Below are 16,168 nucleotides of genomic sequence, written 5' to 3' on the forward strand. Positions count from 1 at the left end.
TACCAGACATCCAACCACCAATCATTCTCGCCACTCTGCCCAAATTATCGCCCAGCTCTTCCGATTGGTCCCACGACGAGTATTTCATTCAAATCCGAATCTGACAAGCGCCATGCCTCTCTCCATCTCTCAGCCGCTCCAGAAAAGCAACCTCATATACCAAGCCCGTACCCAATCCAACAACTCGAACAAGTTGTCGTAAAAGCCGAAGAAGCTAACCCACCTGGCATAGCCAGAGTCCTACTCCGTCCAATCCAAGGAACTATCAGAGTTCGAGAACAACACTACAAGAATTGCTTGAAGGAGAAGGATACCCAGATACTCGCATTGAAGCTTGAATTATCGAAGGCAAAGCTGAGCGCCAAGGCAACAGACGAGTATTTGCTGGAGGTTAGAGGAGAACTTCAGGACGCCAAGAGGGATATGCGAAGACTGAGGAGCGAAGTAGAGCAGGATGAGAAGAAAATTTTGGAGTTGGAAACCAAGAACCTTGGTTCTGCCAAGGGTAATGGAAGGAAGATCCAGGAATATAACGATTCCATGGTGGTCCTCCAGCATGAATTGGCTACATTGGGCGACACTGTTGATGAGCAAACAGCGAAACTTTTTGACCTACACATGGAAGATATTGCACAGAGAGGAGAAATCCATCTCTTGAAGAAGGATATCGAGGCTCTGCAGAAAACTCTGGAGGTGAACAGAGCAGCTGCAGATTGGCTGGTTCAAAATGGTCCTAGTCTACAGGAGGATTTTCGAAGAATGGCAGATGAAATTGGAGAGCTAAAGTACAAGGGAGCGGACATGGCTAGATTGATGACAAAGAGTGCGCGAAAGTGGGAGCGCCGTATTCGACGGGGAACTTAACGACATTCGGGGGCGAGGACTCCAAAGATCCGGGAAGCGTAGTTCAAGTTTGAGTTAAGAGATGCAGAAGAGCTGAGCTTGATGATGGGAGGACCGTGAGTTCGTTGAGTTCGTAGGGATCGGAGAAGGGACGACTGGCTGCTATATCATCTCGGTCCAGAACAGACAGGATTCAACGAGTTGAGCAACAAGATGTGCTTGCGGATCCATATGTGGGAGTTGATAGTAGTCACCAATTCATTCTTCCAAGCGTCGGGAAAAACGAAATTCGTTGTTGGAGTACGTTTTTATTTTTATCAGCACTTCGTTACCTTCACCTACTTTCTATTGACGAACTTGCAGGATGCATCTTGCCAATGACTATTCACTCGAAAGATATATCCCGGTACGTTATCTCCCATAAAGGAAGCTGGTATGTTTGAAAGAAGTCCGGGCCTCAACTACGGCATAGTAGATTGGTTCTGTGGTTGCGGGTGAGATGTCTGATTTGTGTAGCCAGCCTTCATCCTACCCCACGTCACTAGTGCCATAGGTAAGAAGAAATACAAATAATCTGATTTCAGAAATGGTATTTTCAAGCTGATTACTTCCCCTGTACCGAATCTCATACTACTACGGCCATGATGGTTAATCCTCGTAAATATTTCTTACATCAGGTTATCTTGACTCTTCAAAGCCTCGAAGTCCAGCTCGCTATTCACTAAACTCAACGTAAGAGGAGCGCAGTAACTCTGTGACTCTAATTCGCATACTTAGGAATGGGGTTTCGCCTTTTACAACAAAACCCTCGTCAGAGTTTTCCTCTGAACAATAACCATTCTCTGCCAGTCTTCAGTCGCAAACCTCACGCAAAGTCTTCCATTCTGCACATCACATGAATAACCAATCCTAAGACCAATGAACTCGCTGTACTGGCTTGCTCCTTCGAACAACCCTCAAGAGACTACCTTCGAGACAGTCATGGCTCAATGTGAGTGGTGGAAAGTGGGAACTCGGATTGACGCTAATGTCAGCAGATGCAACAAACACTCCGCCCACTCCCGCAAAGACGATCATTTCTATCAGCAGCTCCTCTGGGACTTCTGAGAATGGCGGAGACGAATCTCAAGTCGATGGAAGGAATGACCTCGCCCTCTCCAGTGCAAGAGAACCCCACACCATCGCCAAGCCCACCCCACTCGTCAAGAGCCTCCTCGAAAACCTGAGCGGAGATCTAACCAAGATCATTAGCAGCAAAGATGATACCATTGAACAGTTATTCACCGAGTGCGAATTGGCTCGGAGGAATGCTTTGGAAGCTGAGAACTGTCACCTTCAAGAGAAAGCCGAAATACTTCAAAGAGCAGGATGCGACATCGCCAAAGGTACCGCGCGTATCTTGGAACTGCACTTGCGTGTCAAAGATCTTGAAGGAGAAAAGACAGCTCTTGCATCAACCTCTCAAGTCGAGATTTTCCAGCTCAAAAAAGACATCATTGACCTGAAGGCGTGGAAGTCCGAGGCTGAGAGCATTGTGGAGACCCTGCACAAGGAGAGAAGAGAAGCGAAAGCGGAATTCGAAGAAGAATTGGCAGCAAAGGACCATCTACTCGAGCAAGCAAAGATGAAAGCAATGGAGGATGGGAAAGGACTGGAAGCAAGAGATAAGAGTGTCAAGGAGTTGAGCAACGAGATCATCCAGCTGAATGGGCACAAAACCCAGCTCGCGAGCGAGGTCAAGGAGTTGAAAACGCGGGTGGAAGGCTACAAAAGGAAATGGGACGCATTCAAAGACAGCATGGATGAGGCTCTGTCTACAGATGAACATCTTAGTAAAAAGGCTGCCGTAGTTGAGCATTGATTACTGAGGTCGGTTGGACTGCATCCTGATCAGGGGTGAATGGGAATGGTTGGTGGCACCTAATGGTCGCATTTCAGTCTCGAAAAAGTATCATTTTTATCCATGAGAACTATTCTGCAGAAGATCTAGCATCATGCCAAAAATTGACAGAAAAGTCATTGCTTTGAAAGGAATGGAGTCATGCGGGGTGCCGACGCCTGGACTGGCCCATGGAAAGAATCTTTGGGCAGAAGTAATATTTACATACAATATCTAGCCTCTTTTTGGTGTTAGCCTGTGACGACAGATACTCGTCAGATGTTGGATGTCGTACTCCTCTAGAAGCAGATCTGTTTCCTTCTACGACTGAACAGTGCTTATGTCGGTCTCACTCATGCATTCGTTCGTATGACTGCCTGACAAAATTCATTGTTCATACTCGTTCCGGCTGGAACGTCAGCCTTTGGAGTTAATACATTGTCTCATCCTATTCTCGCTTACGACGGCTGGCTCTGGTAACGCTTGAGCCAACTCAAAAAGCCACCACTTCCTGCAAACCACTTCTCGAAAAACACAACCTGGAATCACTTTCGATCTGCAACGTAATAACTACTCGACTTACACCAACATCCAGCAGCATCCCACATGGCCCAGACAAAGCAAACGCCTGTGGTGTCCAAATCGATGGAAGAGTACAACCCTATGTGCGAAATGTCTCGTCAGCAGATGACGCAAATCACCTATCTAAGGACAAAGAATAATGTCTCAAGTCTCACATCACTAGAAGAAACTTATTCAGATGAGTCATCGGACGATGATACGCCTTTAATAGAGAAACTGAGACAACAACACGTGGCTACAAAAGTCGCTCCGAAGTCGAATTCAATAACTCCGCCAACTTCTTCCACCCCAATCCCTCGAGAGTCTCGTGCTTTGGTATTCAGTTCAAAATACAGGCGCGCCATTCCAACAAACTTCTCAGAGTCCAAATCAGAGACTCAGCCAATGGCCTCAACTCCGATCTCCGAAGGACCTGCGGGAAAATTCGCACCAATGACAATGTTCACTCCAGCGCACCGTCTTGCAGAGGAGTTGATCAATTGCGAAGAGGAAACAGCGCTAGCTTTGGCCAATAAGGAAGATCGAATCAACATCCTCAAGGAACAACTCGACAGCGAGAAGCGAAAGTCATATCAGCTTGACCATGATCTTCATACTGCAAGGAAGAAGCTTAAGATTGTCGAGAAGAGCTTGAAGACGTCAAAAGATGATATCGATAACCTGAAAAAAGAACACAAGTCTGAAAAAGATCGGATGCTGAAGATTACCAAAGACTCGCAACTGGTTTCTGAAAAGTAATCGACTGACTTGCAAAGGGCTCAAGCTGATCTTTTGCAGATGGGAAAGAAGCAGAAGGAAACTGATATCAAAATTCAGTCGTATGTTGACTCTCTTCGAAGAGCTCAAGAAATTATTAAGGAGCAACAAGCTGAAATGGAGGCTTCGGACAACCTGGGCGAAAAAGCTCTATCATCCTTGAGGTCCCTCAGAAACATGTATACGGCCAAAATTGAAGCATGCCAGGCTACCGCCAAAGATTTTCAAGTCATCATAGACGAACTAGAAGGAGAAGTTGAATTTCTCCACTCGCGAGCATCAAGGTCAAGGTCTGCAAGTGGCGAAAAGTAAGCCGAGACTGTTTGTGAGGTTGCAGGAGGCCAGAAGAGACGAGCGCCCGTGGATGCATATGCGCGCAAGAGAAAGCTCGATCGTTTCTTGGAGGATTTTAACGACAACCCGATGTCCCGAGGTTATCAGGAGAGTAAATAGAACGATGGTGAACTCCACCGATAAGTTCTTCCAGCCACCCTCTCTGCATCGGTTTACTTTCCACTTCTACAATGAAACCTTCAACTGGAGAACAACAACATTCTGTGCAACCTCAGTTGCGATCGCTCGCACATTACATCATGACCTCCATCTCCGATCTCACCCAAGCCGGATTTCAAGAGCAACCATGGTTTCTCTCCGAAATATCCCATCAGCCAACACAAAGGCCATCCAAAATGCCATAACCATCTTCCGCAGCAAACGCAAAGCTGCAACAGTTATTTCTTCCCAATCCACCGACTCCACCTGCACATTCCCGATCTACACCAACCCTAGTCTTCACAGCGTAATCGAAGACGACGACACCTTTACCGAATTTAATATTTTTCGTTACAATCCTGGCTACGAAGACTGTATGGTGAAGCTTGTTTTGGGGAGGGAGGAGGGAGAAGAGGCTGATGATACCGATGAAGAGAAGGGGGATGGAAAGAATCTCGAGACAATGGAGAAAGGAGGGGGAAAGGCAGCGGGGCAAGGGAGGTATCAGAATGGATATTATGAGGACGATGGTGAGGAGAATGGCACCATCCCCAAGGGCCCCATGCTCTGCCGATATACGAATTCCGAGCCACCAGTCAAGGTTCTCAATCAATGATCTCGCTCCCACCTTGCCTTGCTTCAATTGGTTGCTGGGCTAGATAGACAATTTCAAGGGTACCGGGAGGAGTTTGGCTGTAATTTCGTACTTGAGCATTTGTCATTTGGGAGAGCCTGCTTGGCGTGATGGATGGGTTTGGTGGGAGTCTGGAGGGATCACAACATCCGCCGTTTCTTGATCGTGTCTTCAAATTGAGCGTATACATAGCACAATTAAAATGGGATTGTGAGCACTGAAAAATTCTTCAAAACTTGTGATTCAAGTATGTCGTTTCCCAGTTGGCTGCCAAGTAGTACCATCCTCCTGCCTCCGTCAGACCAAGACAAAAAGTATATTTACCACGGTCGTCCTGGACGACATGGTGAGAACCTAACGTCTCCGGTACGCTGAGGCAGACTATTCTAGAGCTTCATATCTCTTGAGATTCACATTTCAGCTCTTTTGTATTTCTTCTTCATGAACGACTAGGCCTTCTGAGTTTATCCAGTGCCTAGTACCATTTCCTCATTTCGCAATCCTTGGAAGTTGCACTGTGTATCCATGGCAGCAAGGTATTTCAATGCCTAGAATTCAGGTCAATCTCAAAGAATTATGCCTAAAAATTCACGTTCACAATTTTGCAACGAGGAACCTGATTCTGGCTGGCTGCTGGGTAGCGTCTAGGTCGTGACCCACAGATATCACCTTAAGCGAGAAGCCTGGCAGAATTCGCCCGACCGCAGCATAAGGTAATTCCGTGGGAACCAAATTCGGGTAGTTGGAAATGGATGTAGGCACATTGTGAGTATTTCCCTTGGGATTTTAAACAATTCTCGATACATCGAGGACAAATGACGAGCTACCGAGTTCACGTCATGCTTGTTTGGCCAAGCGCAACCAAAGAAGAGAAGATTAGGGCGAAGAAGTAGGTGTATAGTGCATCACGAATGTAGACCGGGCTTGGATTTATCAGTCGGCGCGGATCTAAATTCTGCCTGGCCCCAGCCCAATGGTAGCAATGGCAAGGACCGGCGTCATGAGTGTCCCGAGTCATGGATTCGCTGTGCAGACAAAAGAATGGGATTCTATTCTTCATATGAACAATTCAGTTGACCCCAAGCCTCTCCATACCAGATCACCATCTCCAAATGTCACCATCACTCATACGCACTATACCATGGAAACACACATAACAATTGAAGGCTCTCCCGCAGAGCAAGCCAGGATACTGAAAGTGCTCAAACGTTGTGGCTTGATCAATCAGTACAACGAAATCACACCCACTCGAGCCGATGCATTCGACGCGTTCAACAAGAACCAAGAGATGCTGATAACCACATTAGAAGCACAGTGTCAAGAAAAGAATGCGCTGATCACAAAAATCGGACAAGAATCAACCGTCCATGGCGAAAAGCGCAGAGATGCAGAAATTGAAAATCGCAGGCTGGAAAAATCAAACGTAGCAAAATCCATTGTGATTAACACACTTTGAGCGATCGTCCGAGAAAGAAATCAAGTGCTGGACGAGACGGAACTCGGAGCAACAATATTGGAGGATAAGCTCCACGATGCCAATGAACAACTTGCCGCAAAGAGTAAGCAGCTTAATATGAAGGTGGCCGATGTCACTGATGTGGTGGTATCAAATCCGGATGATGAGTGCCGAAAGGTCATTGTGAAGAACAAGGAATTGGAGGAGAATATGAAAGAGTTGGAAAGTCATCAGCTGACTCTGAGCAACACAATATTCCAGCTGAAGCAGGAAAGAAAACAAAAGATTGCAAGCTGAAAGCGAGTATAGGAAGACGAGAATGGAATTACAGGAGCAAATTCTGAGTCAGTTGACTAAGAAAAACCAATTGCTGAAAATGCCGAGAAAGGAGGACCAAGAGGAGCAGGTAGCTGGAGATGACGAGGGTGAAGATGCCGACGTAAGAGCAAGAAAGAGAAGAAGGCTGGACGTAGATTGAGAAGTTTTATTTATGATGCTTCATGGCTGCCACGAAGCATGGAGTTCTGATTTGAAGTGTGTACGGCAGTAAACCGGATGAATACTTGTGTATTTTGTTCATTTTGGCTGCTGTTGTTTAGTGGCTCCTGTTTCAGTATTTCACCCTGGCAATTCACAATATATAATTCACACAAAATTCTATATTATATCACCAGCAGACTTTGGAACATTAACACACTGTGAAATTGATATTAAACACAAATGTAGAGAACGAGCAGCTATTATTCACCCAATCCAAGCCATACTCATGCTAGTGTACCTCCAACATATCTATTTGATAGATTGCTGAAGTATAACACTTCATCCAATAACCGGCTGTACGATTCAAGAAGAAAATCCAACTCTTCACGCCTTGTGAGAAACCTTGTGGCACGAATACATGTGCAGTGGAACTGGACACAAATTAAACTCCAAGGCATCTCTTTGCTGTGCGCTGTATCGCCAATACCGCTACAATGCCACGCTTAAACCCAAACCTTAGGAATTTGTCTGGTATACTGCGCTGAGTCGCTAATTCAGCTCAAATGTTACGTCAAAATCATAATCCCCGATATCACCCCAGGCATTTGTTTCATCAACATCATTTGGAGGTGCAACCGTTAACAACCTGCTCTTCAACTCTTGAATCTCGACCTCGAGGTCGGAACTCCTTTTCACCTCCTTCTCATACTTCATCCGCCAGTCTTCATTCTCCCCTGTGATTCTGGCAATCGTTTCCAACATCTTGGCTTTCGTAATAAACTTGGCGTTTTTGGCCGCTGGTTCGTTATTATTCCGTGGTTTTCGATGCTTATAGGGTGCCTTTGTTGTATCATTGGGGTCCTTGCGGGGACGGCCTCGTTTCCTCTTAGCTGGCTGAGTGGGGACTGTAGGATACGCCAATTCAGGTACCGTGCCTGGAGAGATGGTACTCCCGAAGCTAGAGGTTGGTGAGAATGGTATCTGGGCAGTGTTTGAACCCGCGAGATATTCGAAATCGTCAGGAATGGCTCTTGTACCCGAGAATTTGTCTAAGTTGTTCGTAGGAGCGGAGGCAACAAAATCAGAGTAAGCATAGCTGGATGGCATCATCGCCGTAGGAGATATTGTACCCAGTGTTGTCTCTTCGGCCTGTGGCATGTATGGGGACTGATAGTGCATCGGACTTGGAAAATTGGACTGTACCATTTTGGCACGTCAAGTTTCTAGTCCAGATGGCTAAAAATAGTCAGTGATTACCTACGAAGTCAAATGAAACCCTGCGTCTGGTGTGACTGCAAAGGAGCAATACTGACCTCTCTGGACTGTGGTGGTGGGTCGCCAAGGAAAAGTAAGGATTTCGGATTTTTGAGTAATAATGTTTCGAGAGCTAACGTCGTAATATGGAAGAGGTTTTGCTGAAGAACTTTTTGGGAGAGATGGAATTTGTGGTTCTGGTACTGCGTACAAGAAGTGTTATTGTTCAAATGGAAAGCACGACCACCAAAACTGGCCGATTGGCAACTTACGAGACGACTGTTCCTGATATGGAAAGTCCCGTTACACATCAGTGCCACTGGTTAGGTCCTCTTGACAGCTTTTATGGGACCTTTGATAGCGTAGCAGAAGAATTCGAGGCATTGTGCCGTGCATACTTGGTCCAATTTACAAGCTAGCAATTAGTTGTAACCCACAACCTGGAAAAAGAATCGTGCGCCACACGCCATTCATTTGGTAAATGATGCTTTAACAAGCCATTGCCCTTCCACAATCTTTTGATTCCGTGACAGCCATATTCTATCAATATCTATCTAAGACCAATATCAGCAACATAATGTATACTGAAATCCAGCATGCCGTCGTGGCCGTCGTGGCCGCCTCAGTGGAAGATACTATAGCCACAGAAAACATTAAGCTCAAACAAGACCTCGCAATCAACACCCGGGAGATCGACAGCCTGAAAGGACAACTCGACAATTTCGAAAGAAAATTCCGAGAATTCCGCATCTTCCACGAAAACGTCAAACGCAAGGGAGCCTCAAAACTCACACACGAAAAGACCGCCACGATCAAGACACTACAAGAGCAGCTTGAGAACAAGCAACACGACTACCAGGAGGTACTCGATGAAATCGAAATAGCTGGATATGATGCCAAGACAGCTCAAGAAGAAGTTACTCGCTTACTGACCGATATTCAAGATCTGGAGCAGCGACTCGAGGAGGAAGAGGAGACCAATCGACAGATGCAACGTCAGTTGGAGACGGCTAATCGAGAGGGTGTGGTGCTTTCAGAACAGAGGGAGAGAGATGTGAAGAGGATTGAAGAATTGGAACGAGAGCTTGAGGCTGTCAAGCGTGAGGTCAAGAAGGATCGTAAAGACAGAAGGGCACGTGAAGCTACCGGGGCAAAGGTCTCCATAAGGTTATATGCAACAGAGGAGTCCTCCTCAAATATGAGGAGATCCAAGGCTCAAAGTCGGGAAGGAAATGTGCAAGGGGGAACAGGGGGTCACACTCGTGGAGAAAGGAACGTCACGAGTGAGGATTCGAGGGAGAGTGGCATGCTACAATTACATTCATCTGAGAATTCAGAAATATTGTGGGGATTGTTAGATCGAAATATTGCTGATTTCGAGGCGGAGGAGGTTGCGAATTCTGCAACTGGAAAATTGTAGATAAAGTCATATTACTGTCAGGATGTAGATTGGCTCATCGATATCATCCACAAGATTGTATGTAGATTCTGGGGATCACTTATACTGTTTTCCCCAATCTTGTGTTATTAGATTGTGGGCTGTGGCAGACTTCAATAGCTGCCAGCCGAGTTGCAACGTGGGGACGAGGAGTCACCGCCGCCTTTCGACCTGTGAAGTACATATCATATCCGAATTCCCCAGAATAAGATGTACTATAAAGATAGTAGGGATACTACTGTGCTGCTGACGTCGATATGATGTCGTGGACAGTCTGGCCATTGAAGACCAGTTTGCACTAAATGATAGTGCCCACAAGGTCGGAAAAAACCCACCTTCCCAGGAATCTGATATCAGCCCACAAATAGAATCCACACAGACAGCAAAAATTGCGGTGAATTTTAGAATACGCTTGGAATTATCGAGTGGAGTCTATAGACTGTGAGGCTCTTAGAAAGCCGCCACAACACTAGTATCTGGCAGGCACGTGCCATCAAGACCTGCCGGCCGATTGAACAGGATGGTACATATTTTCTGTATGGGTTTCATCTGAATGAACATCGTATATGATGAGGTACTGTAAAAGAATGACCCGTAAATCTGACAGCCTTGACCTGAAGGAACGGAGAGCAGAATAAGCGAGTACTCGTTGAAGCTTGACATCATCGTAGAATTGCACTGCACAAATGAGCCTGGGACACAGAAGAAAATTAATGACATTCTGTGCCGGAAGTTTCAGAAGGACAAAGCTCTGATGGAAAGCAGGATAACATCTCAACAAATTCCCAAAACCAATAAGCATTGCCTGCTCTTCGCATCGTAGGCTTCACATTGGACACTTGCCATTAACAACTGCCCTCGCTACCACTATAATTTGCCTGACACTAAACCCAATGAGTGACTACTAAGTCCACACACACATTCAGGCTCCCCGTTGGCTGTATGAATAAGTGCGGAAGCCGGTTCACACTTTCCACCCACGCAGAGGTATTCATTCTGGAAAGAACGTCTCAAACCTTGTTCCTCTCACACATCGCACACAACCGAGGAGCAAGACACTGAAAGGACAAATATAATTACAATCAAACTCGAACGAACAAACACTTGCAAACATGGCTGGTCAAGATTTCAGGTCCACCGAGGAGATCGCAAATGAGATGTCCATTGTAAGTTCTCGACACAACAGCAGGTGAGAGGAGGAAGCAGACTGCAGACTGACACAATGAAACAGGGCAATTTCCTCGAGTCCGAGGCGAGACCAGTTTCTGCCAATGTAATGTCCCTGGTAAGTCTAATACCTCTCTCCTCTCTCTCCATACTTCCACTTCTGCGCTTCTCGGCCGCAATGAAAGGCATACCCATCTTGAGAGATGCGCCGAACTGACCCAGCGCCAGGACCATATCACCAGCAGCGACTCCTCCCCCGGGTCCCCCTCCCCCTCCTCTTCCTCGCGTAATGCCCAGCCCCGAGACCAGCGCGATCCCGAGGTCAAGAAGCTGGAAGAGGAAGTCGCTCGCTTGAAGCAGATCACCAAGAAGCAGGAGCTCGACAAGTTCTACCATGCCATGTACGACTGCGACAGCGGTTCCGAGCTGCAGGGGATGACGAAGCAGTATGAGGATCTGCTTGCTGCTGTTCGGATCCTCGCACTTGGTGATGAGGAGTTGAAGACGAAGCTCAAGGATTTGGGTGTTGATCTTCGTGAGGAGGGCACCGAGATGCGCAGAACTGACAGCAAATGGGCTAATCGGATTTGAATGGGTATTGCTTGATTGGATCATACTCAGAGTTGATGAATAATTATTTGGGAAAAGAATGATGGGACGATATCATCCTTGGTTCTGGCACTTGCCAAGACTTCGGTTTAGGTATGCTCGCCATCAGGTGTATCGATCCCATAAATACTTGTATCCATTCCAAGGTTCTCATTGGTAATACCACTCGTGAAGTGAAGCAGTAATATACACGGCCTCAGCCTCTATGCCATTCCATCCATCGCGCAGCCATGCTTGCTATTGAGACAGTCAATGAAATTATTCCCAGTCCTCCTATCTATGCCTGCCTTGTCTCACACCAACTCGCTCGTAACATTCGAGAACTCGCCCTTCTCCAACTTCGTCTTCCAGAAAATAGGGTTCGTATCGCTGAAGCCGTGCTTGACCCATCCGTCCTCCTTGACATGGTACAAGTTGATGAAACCACCGGAATAGGCATCTCTGTGTGTTGCAGCCAGAATACTTCTGCTTCCAAGCGCCAACGCCTCCTCCTCAGTCAAATCGTATCGGTATTCGGCGTCTAACACTCCGTATGCGAATGTCTGACCGGAACCAACACAGAAGAGATTGCCGCTCAGACGGGTTCCATCTGAATCAATGTAGTAAAGAGCAGGACCTTCCTCCTTGGTAACACCGGCGCACATCGTACCCATCGACAGACCCATTCCCTTGTATGAGTAGACCAGGTTTGCGAGGATTTTTGAAGCGGCTGCCACGGAGATTCGGCGCTTTTGACGGAGCTCGTGAAGTCGACATTGCATTCCCAAGTATGCGAGCCAGTATTGACAGTCCTGTAATCCAGCGAATTAGCTATCCCATCTTTTCTCTAACTTCATTCAAGCAGGGTCGCAAATCCAATGTATACGATATGGATAGGGATGAACATACAGCAGCTCCACCAGCCATTGTCCCTAGTAAACAACTGTTGATCTCAATAACCTTTTTAACCGTCTGACTCGCAATCCAGTCGCCTGCTGTCGCTCTCGAATCGGTCGCTACGATGATACCGCCTTGAAATCTGAATGCTAATGTTGTGGTACCGTGGGCAATCTTGATGGGGCAGTCTGGGTTGGCATGGTCGTCAGTCGCAGCACGAAGCCAGGCTGAGGGCTGTACAGAAACAAAACAGTCAGCAGATACTCATGGCAGATTCCTCAAAGCTCTAGGAGCTCCAGGCAAGTCTAAACATGAAGCTAGGTAACTTACTTGAGCAATAGGAGGCATGGCGAACTTCAGGGACAAGCTTGGTGTTGGCTGGTAGAGCTCCATCTGGTCTTCTTCGGCAGAGTTCTCCTTCTCGAACATTGGTCTGCTGTACTGGGCCACGAGGGTATCCATCTTGAATTGCGGTAGAAGAGTAATGCGAAGGTTTGGAATGGTGTTGTTGAGGTAATGGGGATGGATTCAGGCGTTCGTGGTTGTTGCTTTGATTGAGCTTCAGGCGACGATGTGACGCGCGACAGAGCTCGAGACACGTGACAGTGCTGACTTGGAGGTATCCACTTTTCTGCCAACATGCATCTCCACCTTGCTGCTTCCCTTCTTGTGCAGTTCACACAACTCATATCTGAGAAAGCTTTCAATCTGAGATTCTACAAATAGTCCATGGCTTGTTATATCTGCAAAATTATCATATAGCAGAAAGCACGTTTGGACCTATCGTGGCAGAGCCACATTGATACAATGACATCTCAAAACCGCCGAGAGAACCCGGATTAAATACTATCAACTGATCGCTCAGTGGGTGTCTACCGACGGCTCATCGCTTGAAGTTGCACTTGAATTTTATTCTGAGATACCAGCCTTTGGCCTCAAGGTAATCAGAACCTTTCTTGGCCAGACTGATAGGTCCACTTGGCATTACAAGTGTGTGGAGCACGCCTTTCCAGTGACCTGATCAGTCTCTGCTCAGTCGCATCACGTATAAAAGAACTGCAAGCTAGGTACAATTCACATTATTGTCTTCACTGATACTCACGATAATTCAGCATCCCATAACCGTGCTTTAGCATTTTAAATCAAAAATGGCTAAATCCGCCCCTGGAATCTTCAGCGATTTGCAACATCAGTCAGCCACAGACAGAATTGTTATCATAGGAGGAGGTATTGTAGGGTCGGCTCTGGCATATTATCTCAGCCAAAACTTCGATCCATCTCGTATTGTCCTCATTGATTCGTCCCAGTCAATTCCGCAAGGTTCGACTGCATTTGCTCCCGGATTTGTTGGACAGCTGAATACCATCAATCACCTCACCCGAGTAGCAAAAGAGAGCGTGAAAGCATATCTCCAGATCCCAGGTATGATTAGAAGTTAGCGTTTACTTCATGGCTGACGGTTTTAAGGCACATTCGATGCTGTTGGTGGCCTTGAAATTGCGAGCACCGAGGCTGGCATCGCGGAACTCCACCACCGGCGAGACCTCGCACATGCTGCTGGACTTCCAGCTAAGATCATCTCGTCTGGCGAAGCATCTAAGCTTGCGCCAAACTTCCACTCCCAAGATAGCCAGTCTCAGGCATTGTTGTTCAGCTCGGATGGTACAGCTAATGCACCTAAGATCGCCCAGTACTATCAAGGTGAGGCTGAGGCGAGAGGTGTTGTGATCTTGGAAGCCAAAGTCTCCTCTATCAAGTCAAAATTCGACAACCACTTCTCTATCACGACGGACTTGAGAAAATTGGAGGCCAAAACGGTGATTGTCGCAACTGGCATTTGGACGCAAGAACTTCTGAGGTCAATGGATATTGCCCTTCCGATTATTCCTGTTCCTCATCCTTATGCATATGGACCTTCTAGACCCGTCCGAGATATCAAACAACCATTCATACGCTGGCCCGAAAAACATATCTATGCTCGCGACCACGGTGAGTTTGATGGATTTGGCTCATATGACCACAAGCCGTCAATAGGGAAGCCTGACCAGAGCGCCTTGTGCGATCGAGTGACTGAAAGGTATGAAGACTTCGATCGAGGTCGAACATGACTAACAAGTAGCAGTACGATCCTGGACACTGCCCTCTCCATATTTCCAGACCAAGCGCAACGCCAATCCAAGACCCCATACAAAGGCTTCAACTCCATGTTCTCCATAACCCCAGATAGTCTACCGTTTGCCGGCGCGGTGCCACATATCCCGGGATTGTACGTTGCGGCTGCTGTATGGATCACCCACGGAGCTGGTGTGGCTCGGTTGGTGGCGGACCTTGTTTCCGGCAAGCCTCTAGCAGATGAAGACCGAGATGTACTGAAAGCATTCGATGTGATGCGTTTTGCTGGGCAGGAGCCGAAGGTACTCGAGACGAGGGCATTGGCGACATACAATGATATTTACAACAAGGAGGACCATAGTTAATTGTTGTCGATGTTGAATAAGAAAGCAAGGAGTGTTGCATCATCGACATGGCTGTTCAAGTGCCCATCGTATCCATGGTTTCCAATCTGTGTCCAGCTCTTCCTCGATTGCATCCAACAGCTTTTCTCCCACTGCTCTCAAGAACCAGATCCAGTCAGCCTGTTTAAGAAGAACGCAGTAAAGCGCCAAGACAACCAGAGCTTCTGGGCGACGTTCGTAAATCAGCTTCATGTACTCAGACGATACCATGCCTGGCCAGAAGTAGACCGCACTCATGATGGTGAGAGTCTGATACGGGACGAATGGCAGAGAGCAGACCCGTCTCAGCTCGTCCAGAGTCTTTATCCACTCAACCAGTCCCTCATCATCGACATCACTCTCTGACCTTTCCTTCTCCCATTTCAGTTGCACTTCGGCCAAGTGCGCATCATCCGGGTTCCAGCTCTTCTCCACAGGTAGCGCAGTCGATATCAAAACCGACGCAAACGGACCCTGTTCCAAAGCCGACCAGTTCTTCCTCAACAAATCAATCAACCCTCTCGCCATCATGAACCAATGCGGCTTGTCAAGTGACGGAATCCCCATCGACGATACGCCCAAGACGCCAGAGACGGCAAGCATGTACGGGATCATGAAACCCGCAAATGCAAACACGGCGCTGACATCTTCAGGATCGTGACGTTTAATGAGTTCCCGAAATGTAGGCAGCGCAAGACTCTCGGATCTAGATGCGAAATTCACCAATTCCTCTTTCCGAGAAGGCTGCACAGTTGAAAGATGCAATGCCGAGACGGCGAGGAGACCGTGCATTAAGAACTCATGCGAGAGAGCTATTCGCGGGATAATGATAAGCCAGAGATCCATCTTTCCAGCTCGTCCAAGCGTGGTGCTAGTCCTCTGATTATAGTGATGGAACAGTTCCAGTGATTTAGGATTTGATGATGGGAAAGGATCAGCTCGCAATCGAACGTCACGGTTGGGCCAAGATCCAGAAGGTTCGTGCCGAGTTCTAGGCATACTGGGAGTAAAGAATTCAAAGCTACATTTTAGAGCTTGTCGTTGGCAGCCTGAACATGTGGGCTTTCGCTCATCGCACTGGATGTTGGTTAGAGACGGGATAGACAGGTGTGGAGAATTCTTGGGATGAACAAACTTTCACCCTGCGGCTTTTGCATTGTTGACAGCCCACTCTAGTCTTCCTGTGGAACCGACGCATGCTATCGAC

The 16,168-nt window shown here is 47.2% G+C and overlaps 11 protein-coding genes across 11 annotated transcripts; 8 read left to right on the forward strand and 3 right to left on the reverse strand.

The window, feature by feature from the left end:
- Positions 1-112: 112 nt before the first annotated feature.
- On the forward strand, positions 113-864 carry ONS95_003436 (uncharacterized protein; the record flags this gene model as incomplete). The annotated part of the gene is made up of 2 exons (XM_058496747.1): positions 113-167; positions 233-864. The coding sequence occupies 2 exons, from the start codon at positions 113-115 to the stop codon at positions 862-864; spliced, it is 687 nt and encodes a 228-aa protein (XP_058353999.1).
- Positions 865-1,761: 897 nt separating this feature from the next.
- On the forward strand, positions 1,762-2,704 carry ONS95_003437 (uncharacterized protein; the record flags this gene model as incomplete). Its single annotated transcript, XM_058496748.1, has 2 exons — positions 1,762-1,834; positions 1,881-2,704. 2 exons carry the CDS (start codon positions 1,762-1,764, stop codon positions 2,702-2,704), a joined length of 897 nt encoding a protein of 298 aa, XP_058354000.1.
- Positions 2,705-3,328: 624 nt separating this feature from the next.
- ONS95_003438 (uncharacterized protein) lies at positions 3,329-4,042 on the forward strand (the record flags this gene model as incomplete). Its single annotated transcript, XM_058496749.1, has 1 exon — positions 3,329-4,042. One exon carries the CDS (start codon positions 3,329-3,331, stop codon positions 4,040-4,042), a length of 714 nt encoding a protein of 237 aa, XP_058354001.1.
- A 39-nt stretch (positions 4,043-4,081) lies between these two features.
- On the forward strand, positions 4,082-5,168 carry ONS95_003439 (uncharacterized protein; the record flags this gene model as incomplete). The annotated part of the gene is made up of 2 exons (XM_058496750.1): positions 4,082-4,368; positions 4,502-5,168. The coding sequence occupies 2 exons, from the start codon at positions 4,082-4,084 to the stop codon at positions 5,166-5,168; spliced, it is 954 nt and encodes a 317-aa protein (XP_058354002.1).
- Positions 5,169-6,159: 991 nt separating this feature from the next.
- On the forward strand, positions 6,160-6,642 carry ONS95_003440 (uncharacterized protein; the record flags this gene model as incomplete). Its single annotated transcript, XM_058496751.1, has 1 exon — positions 6,160-6,642. One exon carries the CDS (start codon positions 6,160-6,162, stop codon positions 6,640-6,642), a length of 483 nt encoding a protein of 160 aa, XP_058354003.1.
- Positions 6,643-7,465: 823 nt separating this feature from the next.
- ONS95_003441 (uncharacterized protein) lies at positions 7,466-8,622 on the reverse strand. The gene is made up of 2 exons (XM_058496752.1): positions 8,436-8,622; positions 7,466-8,358 (listed from the first exon to the last, which is right to left on the reverse strand). Exon 2 carries the CDS (start codon positions 8,326-8,328, stop codon positions 7,672-7,674), a length of 657 nt encoding a protein of 218 aa, XP_058354004.1. The 5' UTR covers positions 8,329-8,358; positions 8,436-8,622; the 3' UTR covers positions 7,466-7,671.
- Positions 8,623-8,953: 331 nt separating this feature from the next.
- ONS95_003442 (uncharacterized protein) lies at positions 8,954-9,796 on the forward strand (the record flags this gene model as incomplete). Its single annotated transcript, XM_058496753.1, has 1 exon — positions 8,954-9,796. The coding sequence occupies one exon, from the start codon at positions 8,954-8,956 to the stop codon at positions 9,794-9,796; it is 843 nt and encodes a 280-aa protein (XP_058354005.1).
- Positions 9,797-10,926: 1,130 nt separating this feature from the next.
- Positions 10,927-11,572, forward strand: ONS95_003443 (uncharacterized protein; the record flags this gene model as incomplete). The annotated part of the gene is made up of 2 exons (XM_058496754.1): positions 10,927-10,980; positions 11,291-11,572. The coding sequence occupies 2 exons, from the start codon at positions 10,927-10,929 to the stop codon at positions 11,570-11,572; spliced, it is 336 nt and encodes a 111-aa protein (XP_058354006.1).
- Positions 11,264-13,004, reverse strand: PRE2 (Proteasome subunit beta type-5). Its single transcript, XM_058496755.1, has 3 exons — positions 12,797-13,004; positions 12,479-12,700; positions 11,264-12,381 (listed from the first exon to the last, which is right to left on the reverse strand). Exons 1-3 carry the CDS (start codon positions 12,926-12,928, stop codon positions 11,884-11,886), a joined length of 852 nt encoding a protein of 283 aa, XP_058354007.1. The 5' UTR covers positions 12,929-13,004; the 3' UTR covers positions 11,264-11,883.
- Positions 13,005-13,614: 610 nt separating this feature from the next.
- ONS95_003445 (uncharacterized protein) lies at positions 13,615-14,943 on the forward strand (the record flags this gene model as incomplete). The annotated part of the gene is made up of 3 exons (XM_058496756.1): positions 13,615-13,888; positions 13,934-14,543; positions 14,589-14,943. 3 exons carry the CDS (start codon positions 13,615-13,617, stop codon positions 14,941-14,943), a joined length of 1,239 nt encoding a protein of 412 aa, XP_058354008.1.
- Positions 14,944-14,982: 39 nt separating this feature from the next.
- Positions 14,983-16,159, reverse strand: ONS95_003446 (uncharacterized protein; the record flags this gene model as incomplete). Its single annotated transcript, XM_058496757.1, has 2 exons — positions 14,983-16,038; positions 16,097-16,159. 2 exons carry the CDS (start codon positions 16,157-16,159, stop codon positions 14,983-14,985), a joined length of 1,119 nt encoding a protein of 372 aa, XP_058354009.1.
- Positions 16,160-16,168: the final 9 nt, after the last annotated feature.

The sequence above is a fragment of the Cadophora gregata genome, assembly GCF_030347475.1.
Source record: "Cadophora gregata isolate MNR1 chromosome Unknown scaffold_12, whole genome shotgun sequence".
In the NCBI taxonomy this organism is placed as follows: domain Eukaryota; kingdom Fungi; phylum Ascomycota; class Leotiomycetes; order Helotiales; family Ploettnerulaceae; genus Cadophora; species Cadophora gregata.

Bases quoted from the DNA above. Each gene is read 5' to 3' on its own strand.
- ONS95_003441 (XM_058496752.1), bottom strand. From the start codon at position 8,328: ATGGTACAGTCCAATTTTCCAAGTCCGATGCACTATCAGTCCCCATAC.
- PRE2 (XM_058496755.1), bottom strand. From the start codon at position 12,928: ATGGATACCCTCGTGGCCCAGTACAGCAGACCAATGTTCGAGAAGGAG. The intron at 12,701-12,796 runs GTAAGTTACCTA...GTTTCTGTACAG, and splicing joins CCATGCCTCCTATTGCTCAA to CCCTCAGCCTGGCTTCGTGC. The intron at 12,382-12,478 runs GTATGTTCATCC...GCTGGATTACAG, and splicing joins CAATGGCTGGTGGAGCTGCT to GACTGTCAATACTGGCTCGC.